This window comes from Limulus polyphemus, unplaced genomic scaffold, assembly GCF_000517525.1.
Source record: "Limulus polyphemus unplaced genomic scaffold, Limulus_polyphemus-2.1.2 Scaffold5467, whole genome shotgun sequence".
NCBI lineage: Eukaryota > Metazoa > Arthropoda > Merostomata > Xiphosura > Limulidae > Limulus > Limulus polyphemus.
This window is the reverse complement of record NW_013671077.1, coordinates 12,899-22,015: the sequence shown is the minus strand read 5'-3', so window position 1 is coordinate 22,015 and position 9,117 is coordinate 12,899. Positions and strand designations below refer to the sequence as shown.

At 30.2% G+C, this 9,117-nt stretch overlaps 2 protein-coding genes across 5 annotated transcripts in view; one reads left to right on the top strand and one right to left on the bottom strand.

The window, feature by feature from the left end:
* Positions 1-4,617, top strand: part of LOC106472614 (actin-related protein 8-like) — a 47,474-nt gene extending 42,857 nt beyond the window's left edge. For all 4 annotated transcript variants that reach the window (XM_022401162.1, XM_013933265.2, XM_022401163.1 and 1 more), the window contains one exon: positions 4,411-4,617. In XM_022401162.1, coding sequence (XP_022256870.1) covers positions 4,411-4,554 — 144 coding nt within the window. In that variant the 3' untranslated portion in view covers positions 4,555-4,617. The remainder of the gene's footprint in view (positions 1-4,410) is intronic.
* A 1,330-nt stretch (positions 4,618-5,947) lies between these two features.
* LOC106472613 (major facilitator superfamily domain-containing protein 12-like) overlaps positions 5,948-9,117 on the bottom strand; it is a 14,700-nt gene continuing 11,530 nt past the window's right edge. Inside the window, exons 5-7 of the mRNA XM_013933264.2 lie at positions 7,781-7,875; positions 6,860-6,990; positions 5,948-6,411 (exon numbers count right to left, since the gene is read on the bottom strand). Coding sequence (XP_013788718.2) covers positions 6,278-6,411; positions 6,860-6,990; positions 7,781-7,875 — 360 coding nt within the window. The 3' untranslated portion in view covers positions 5,948-6,277. The remainder of the gene's footprint in view (positions 6,412-6,859; positions 6,991-7,780; positions 7,876-9,117) is intronic.

The window sequence follows — 9,117 nt, the reverse complement described above, 5'->3', positions numbered from 1 at the left end:
AAATAATGCACCAAAGAACATAGAATAATAACATTCAAAAAGCAGACGATGTCCCATAACTATCACAAATTTTTTGGTTTTCTAACTATGCAACAAGAGCTGTTGCAAATTTATCCAAGCTAATTGATGTTTGGCATGGCCAGATGGTTAGGGTGCTTGACTCACAGTTTGCAGGTTTGAATCCCCATCTCACCAAACATACTTGCCCTTTCAGTTGGCAGTGGATGGTGATGACTAGCTGCCTTTTTCTCTAGTCTTTCACAGCTAGATTAGAGATAGCTAGTACAGATAGCCTTCTTGTAGCTTTGCACAAAAAATCCAAAACAAACAAACCCATGGGAACGAAGATTGTATTGAAAGAGAAATTAACAAAACAACAAATATAATACCTGATTTGATAGATGAAAACCTTGCCAGCAACATCAAGTGTGAGGCACGCATATACCCAATATGATTTTTATTACTCATCAGGATCTCTACCAGCCTACCCTCAAACTGAAATTCTTTTAGGCAGGATTAGAGTAAATTAATCTATGAGACCTTCGTTGTGGTCAAACACATCAGTCAAAAGGGTTTGACCTCCTGAGTCCAAAAACTGTATAATTAGATCCAAAATTGGTGAATAGATGATGGAGCTATGAGCTAAAAGTTTGTACTTGGAAAAGAAAACAAACTCAGAGCTGCTATGTTACTGCTAAAAATGTCACATTTCTCACGTTAGTGGAAATTGAGGAATTTTTTTTAATATTGTCTTATAAAACTAAGAACTTAAAACTTCTATTCTATTAAAATATGGATTATTAGCCATGATAACTGGTATAACATGAATAAACAAATAATAGTTTAACCCTTTCATTATGGGCTGGGTGCAATCCACCCAGCTCGTAACCACGAAAGTATCCATGAGAGTAATTATTCTATGATTTTTGATGTGCATATTTTTACAAAATTTTGCGGGTTATTGGTAAACATTACAAGGCTTTCATATAAAAAAATACTCAGGTTTTAAAATTATGTATGAAGATTTTCTCATAAAATTTTGTCTTTCAAAATGTTGACTATCCAACATGCAAAGTAATTTTGACTTTAAGATTAAAAATACTTTTATGCCTCAGAACATTTTCAAATTTCACATGCAGAATCTTTATAGCCTCCAGATAGTTATCAAATTAAAAAAAACACTTTATATTTTATGTGTTATTTTCATTACTGTATCTCTGTATGGGTTGGTTCGATTTGACATACTGCGTAACCTCGATTTAAAAAAAAAAAACTCAAGTGTTTAGACTAAATGGCTTAAATATCATAACATTATACATTTATATATATTTATTATATTGACCTTTAAGCCATGCCTGGCTAACAATACAGAAGTTACAATGATGCGGTGCATGTGCACGTATGTTACTGTATCCAATAATATAAAACTGACTTGTCTTGGTTGTGTTTTAGTAGACCAGTATTTTGTAAAATGCAGTCATATTTCATTTATTATACATTATAGATGTATATACATTATTACTATTTATAAATAACTTTTTAAATATATTTTTCTTAAAATATAGGACAGTAAATAAAGAAGTAAAGCAAACAATTATTGTTTCTGGTTACAACTTTTGTACTCCTTTGCTGCTTGTCGTAGATTGCTAAGCTTTATCAAATTTCACACATGGAGAATGTGAAATGAAATAATTTTTTTAGGTTTTATATATGCATTTGAAATAACCAAAAATTCATAAATTATTATATCGATACCATAGAATTCCGCTATAATTTATCAAGCTTAGTAACTAATCTGTATTTGGGTCTAAAAAACTATGAAATTTTGAGCAGACTAAAGACTCAGCTTGAAGATTTGTATTGAAAGAACAAGATGACATCATAATACTTGAAAATGGCTGAGAAAGCCACTAGGGGGACATGCTGAGCATTTGATTGGTTATTCACATGTCATAGACAGAAGAAAGTGTATATAAAGGAACATTTCCAAAACTGGAAAGAGATGAGCAGGTCCACTGTGTTTGATTCAGTGCATGAGCGATATCTCGGCAAGTAGAAAAGATAGCAGGTTTTTATATTCTAGTTTGTCAATATCAGTAATGCGAGTTCCTAATTCGTACAAAACTATATACTTTGTATTTTGACATCACAAACATCTAATTCAAACTAGTGCTGCAATCAATATACCACGTGACACACAAAATCGATGTTTAGGTGTTTCTTAATAGTTACTTTTAAATTATAATCTACAATTTTATACCAAACTTGTTGATATAAATTCATAAAATAGTAGTTCATTAAAATTTGGAATGTGAGTCAACGAATGCAATGACATTGCCTTTGACCCATGACCATGTTACTGACTAAAAATCTCATGACATGCACAGTAAAGGAGGTCTGTGGTGAGAAGGGTAATTACTGCAGAAAAATCACGATACATTTTCTTCTTCATTGTGAAGAGAGTGATGAGGTATCACAGAAATAAACTAGATTTATTTGAAAAAATGATTGATGGCAACCTTGTTCACTTGCAATATCTTCAAGTCACTTCTTTCTCTGGTTAATCAATTGTTGCATTATTTTGTGACAGTTGAGATGTTTGGTATTTCTTGCAGTTTTACTTTATATACCAGGAACTATTTTGTTCATAAAATACCATGTATGTGTATGGTTCAATTAAATATTAGGGTTTGAAGCTGAATAAAATTGTTATTACAATAAAAACATAACATTTACGTATTTTTCATTAGTGGATGTCTTTGCAAGTAATTAGAACTTTTAGTGCGTAATTTAGTTGCCATAATGCATTAAAATGATAATTGTCAAAAATATGCTAGAATTTTTGCTAATCAAACCCACAGAACTATTTTGTCCCCAGGAACAAACTCATATTAAAGCCATGTTTTTGTAAAACAAGCTTTTATTAACTGCATGATGATGCATTTGAACTACAGAGAATCTGTTCTTGGTCTACATATTATTAGAGAATTAATAACAATATGATGAGAAAAAAAAAGTTGGAATGTGTAATTGCTTTAAAAATATCACAAGATTAAGAACAAAATGGTATTTCTATCACCCACTTTATCTTGTTTTTAATAGTTGTTTCAATAAAGAGAATTTAGTTTTTACATTAAAATGAGAAGATATATTAATATAGTAATGTTAGACTTACTTCTAGGATAAAGATTCTGATTTATTCATCAAAGGATTTAGTTGTATCTCAGATGGTTGAAAATCAACTCAACAGTGTTATGGATTTTGATGTTTTTGTTGTTCAGTCTTTTCTGCCTTCCAGGCCAGTGGAAAAGTAAATAGGGTTTTAGATAGTGTATGCAGGAATATTGAATAGAAGTCAAAGGAGGTTATCATTTCTTAGTACAGGTCTCTGATTAGGCTTCATTTTGAATATTATATTCAGTCTTGGACTACTAGGATGATTCCCTGGATGGAGAGGATGTCATTTGAGGACAGGTTAAGGTCATTAAAATTATTTTCTTTTGATAAATGAAGGGTCAGAGGGGATCTGACTGAAATATTCAAAATCATAAAATGGAATAGATAGGACTAATGCATCATATTTTTTTATGTTTAAAGGTAAGATTAATAGGATTAGGGGACATAGGTTTAAGATTTGGTAGGGTAGAAGTCTGCAAAATAAGTAATTTTATGTTTTGAATAGAGTCGTCAGCCTTTGGATTTAATTGCTAAAAGATGTGGTAAATGCAACAAAATTAAGTGTGTTCAAGAAAGAGCTTGATGGGATGAATGGGACAGCCACTATGGACCAAGGGCTGTTTTCTTCCTTAAGTGTTATTGAATATCCTAGCTGACAGGATATAAATTCCTCTTTGTTCATGGAACAATTTGTTAATTAGATAATCATACTGTAACAAACTGAGCTTAATTTGTTCAGGAATAACTTTTATACATCTTACTGTCATCAGACTGAGTGCTAGAATATGGATCCTAGCTGTAACTAAAGATTAGTTAATAGCACCTATAAATGAGTTAATGTATTAGTTACAAGGATCTCTAAAATTCCAAGATTCTATACAGAGTAAAAGGAATAGGTATAAAGTACAAGTATCGTAACAATATTATTATTTTTTTTTTTTACATAATTACACAGGTTATACAAAACAAACTTAATTGTAGCAAAGTTGTGTTATTTTTAGGGTTCGAAGTTCATTTATAATAGATAAGACTTTAATTAATTAATTCACATACACAGTGAAAACAACCATCAGTTCATCTTGATTAAAAATTTCAAAGTTTCTCGTTTAGATCATCAAATATTGAACTCCCAACTCTATTTTTACAATTGTTCCACTATTTATGTTAATTCCTCTGTACAAAATTTTGAAACTTCAGAACCCTGTAACTGACTGGTATCATATATTCTGCTAGGATATGGACCCTAGGATCACATCTTGGAAGGGTGCAGCTATCATGAGTTGTCTAGACACTGCACAAGAACTGTGGATAAGACAAGGAGAGTGGCAAAGATTTGGAGTGAGAATGCTGCGGGAAAGAGCCCCTTTCACTTGGTAATAAACTAATTTAAGTTTTTGAATACCTTGCCAAAGTTGTAAATAAAATATTGTATCTTCCTCATGTTATTATTAAAATTTGTACAATATGAAAACAAACAATCAGTGTTAAAATTCATCTCTTGGAAAGAGAAAAGCATCTTTTTGTATTGGCAAAGAAATAGTTGTCAAGTTTATTTTTGCAAGTGGTTGAGGAATACTGAGGGAATGAGTGATGCTGGTGTAGGTGTTTCCTTGTGTTCGGGTTAGTTTTTTCTAAGCAATACGAGACACTATCAACAAGTCTTAAAACTGAAAATACACAGAAAAAAATATTCAATATTTCCAGTTAATACTATATAATAAAATCAGTAGCAATGATCACAATCTAAAAATATTCAGTGTATTAAAAGGTATTCATTATTTTCTTCCATAGTTGAAAGAAAGAAATCATACACAGAACTGATTTACAGCAAATTATGTTGCATAATTTCACTGTGGATGAATAAAAGGATAGAATCTTAAAATACACAGAACATTTCATGTTTTACATAAAATAACATTCGTAATACATTTTAAGCATTCTTTGAGTTGTGCTTTTTGGGGGGGGGGGGTTCTTAGAAATGTGAAACCCATGATGCTGAAAGTGTGCTGTTTAAACAAATAGTATTTTAGAATAATTGTTTAAACCATGTATCATCTCCGTGGTGGAGTATTTACTAGTGAGAAAATTCGAACACAATATGACCATCCAAATACATATAAATATTTTAAAGTCTCAACTTAAAATCAGCTTCTACACAAGTTTATAAAAATATTAAGTAAATAAACTATGATATGTAAGATGCAACAGCAATAATAACACCTTCACTATTAACTTCGGTATGTATATTTGGAGAGTAAATGAAATTACATTGCAGCTTACCTTTATTTTCTCCTTTAATAGAAAGTCTGTAACCTTAAAACTAACTACATTAACAAAACTGTCAGAAACAGAGCAATGAAATTGTGTGACAAGTAGTATGTTGAGTAATTGCATCACATTTGATCTACGAAAGTTGTTTACATCTTAATACTTTGCTCCAGTATATGAGCTTCTAAATATTTAATTTAAAAATTTTCTTTTTCTTTATTCCTAGGGTAATATTTTCCAGTGATTGTTAACATGAAAAGGTTAGAGCTGGCACTATGTCTACATAAAAACAGAAATACACCTCTGTGGTTTTTTAAGCTTCCTTTATAGGATTAGTACCACATTAGTTCATTTGGTTTTGGATATACTAATAAAAAAAGAGCAAACTTGAGTCTCAATAGCTGGTATAACTAAGAACTCAACTTTAAAATACAGGTATGGTTGCTGGACCTTAAAACTATTTTAAATAATTAAAAAAAACATACAAATTTCTTAATAGTAGTTTACATGGAAAAGTCAAACTTTATAAATCAGTAAATCCTGATAAAAATACTAATACATACAAACAATGTAAATTGTTTTTTAATATTCTTTTACCTATAATTAATCTGTAATGTGTCCACATTCTTTTTTGTACTCAATGTAATCAATCAACAGTACCATTAAACTCATAAAAATCATACATGTAAGACACTGCTAACAGAATCTTTAACATATGTAAACCTTGTACATTGTTCAAACATAGGTCTATTTCTATAATAGTCTTATCAGGCAGCATCATTACAAGTGACCATATGGATAAAGTAAAAGGCATTGGTAAACCTCACAACTTTCAATTGACTGAACTCATAGTTTCAATTAAATTTGTTGTGTCATTATCTTCATTGTCATGAATACCTAAGTGTGATGCTCCATCATTATTTTTGTAGTTAATCTCTTCAACAGCTCGGTTAGATCTGGCAATTCCTGGTGAAATAAAATAAAAACAGTGTCACCTATGTTACCACCAATTTCATAAACTACAAAAATATTTTTATTATCTAAAAAACCTCTTACTGAACTTTTAGGCATGTAAATCACCTCAATTCCATTGAGGTGAAGGTGCAGAAATTCATGGATCCTTGCAATTATCAAGTTAGGCTACTAGGGATTTATTGCTCTTCAATAGTCAAGAAAACCTTGTATTTGTAAGCTAGGTCTACTGTTCAGAAAGTTTAATGGGCTCTAGAACAAGACAAATGAAGTTAACATCTAGAGCTTGTTAAAAATCAAGAAATTCATCAATGATGAATAGTCATTCCTTTAACAGTTGCATTCATACCAACTGATGAACTTGTATATTTAACACTTGAAAACAGGAACAAAATAATGACTTAAATAGTTATATTTCAAACCAAGGTAAAACTTTCTATACCACTTCTTGTCTTTACTCCTATTGGTGAACATGCTAAGGTAGCAAGAAGGAAGAGTGTGAAAATGGCTGATCCTCCACAAGAAAACACCAGAACATACTGGTAGTACCACTGACAGTCCTTACAGCACCACCTAAAGGAACCAATATGTAAAACTCCAAAATAATAAAGCTTATTAAAATAGTAGTAATTCACTCAAAAAATAAATTTTAGTTTAAAATGTTTACAAATCTCAGATGTCCTTCATATATCTTGTTTATACTATAATTTGGCACGAAAATTGCATTTTATTCACTAAAATGGATAAATATACCAGTAGAAGAAATCTTGTCATAAGTTTACAAATTTAACTAATTCTAATTTGAAGTATGATAAATTCCTACATTCTATCTTATATTTTTATATAATGTTCACAAAATACGTTAAGAGGAGCTGTAGATCTTAACACCCGTTCTTCTATGTTGCTATTACTTTGTATAATATTACCTAATATCTAGCTCTCTGCTTAACACTAACAAAAACTTGTATTTCTACACCTGAGCTTCTATATTACTTTAACTTTCTAGATCTGTTGTTACTAGTAATTAACTTGACATAATTGATTACGAATGAGCATCGATTACATTTCAGTTACTTTATGTATTCTGATGATTTTCAAAATACTGCAACTCCTAATTTATCACAAAACTTTCTAGAAATGTACGTATAGAACAGTTAGTCCTAGAAATGTATTTACACAGTACCTATTCTTCTAAGTGTAAAAGTACTAATTAACTGGAACTGAACATACTATATTTAACTTTATAGAACTTCACAGTCTTACTTAATTCTCTGTAACTTACACAGTATTTAACATATAAGAACTCTAGAAATAAAAACTTTTGAAAACTGCACTTAACATATCACTTCAACTATGTACTTACACACAAGGGTGTATGTCCTGAATGATCACAATAGCTAGACCATTGGATATTTTGTCCAAAAAACTCATTGCCCCAAACACAAATGCACCACTTGACTATAAATTAAAAAAAACAAAAACGTTGTTCATATATTATGGTGATATTTTTTACCATACACGTATTTCAAAAATAGTATTTACTGGATCTAATGGTAATTAATTAACTTATAATACCATTTAAGTAACAGACCAGGAATTTTCAGCTACAACAAAATGTAAAGACTTTTACTCATAAGAGAGAAGAAAATTAAGTTTCAGCTTTAAATTAAACATTTTTACTATTCAGTCTTAGAAAGTTTCCAAATTATTGTATTACCACTCTTGTAAAAGAATAATTTTTCAGTCATTTTATAAACTTAAATAAATATAGTTGTAAGCTATATTTTCAGTGTTGTAATGATTGAGAAGCTTTGCGAAATATCTAGAAATAACGCTACATTATAAATACAAGAACTAGTGAGGCATTGAGTCAGTTTTCAGTTATTAATATCAGACAAAGTGAAGAGTTCATATGAATGTTTGTTATCACATACATTTGGTTACTCAGCTGATTAGTTCTGTCATAGTGCCATTAGCAAATTATTTCCACTGAAATGTCATTTGTAAACTTAGGCCTACAAGTCAGCTGTGAACAAGTAATAGTATTTGTAGGCTATAGCAAACATTAAGGAGTAAATAAACTAATTTTTCATTATTACGTGTGCTGTACTTCAAATTATTTTCAACAAATAATTTAAAAGAACTTACCCAAAGAAAAAACAATGTTATAACACTTATGTGCAAAGTGGGATTATTTTGAATTTACCTCATGAGGCATAATATTGGAGTTAATGGAACCTTTAATATCAAGAAAGAGATAGAAAATTAAGAGAACAACAAGAGCAAATGGACAGCAATTTAAATTATCATGAGGTAAGAGATGGGTAATTTGATAATGCAATTAAAAGTAAGAAACATGCTATTTCAAGAAGAATTAAAATTAAAAATAAATCTCACTGAAGACAAGATTGATGAAGCTACTAGAGATGTAGAGAGAGATTACAACAACAAGACTGAAGAAGTATAGAAAGGTTGTAATAAGAAAATTGATGAAGTACAGAAAAATTATAACAACAAGATCAATAAAGTAGAAAAGCAAGATTATAGTTATGTTGACTGAACTTGGCCTTATTTTCAACCATAATTTAAAAGAACCAGTTACAACATACTTTTTATAGCAGGATCCCTACTTCATTTTAAAACCTATTATATACACCTGGAAAAAAGTTAAGCACCCCCGTGTTTTTCAGGATTGCTTAT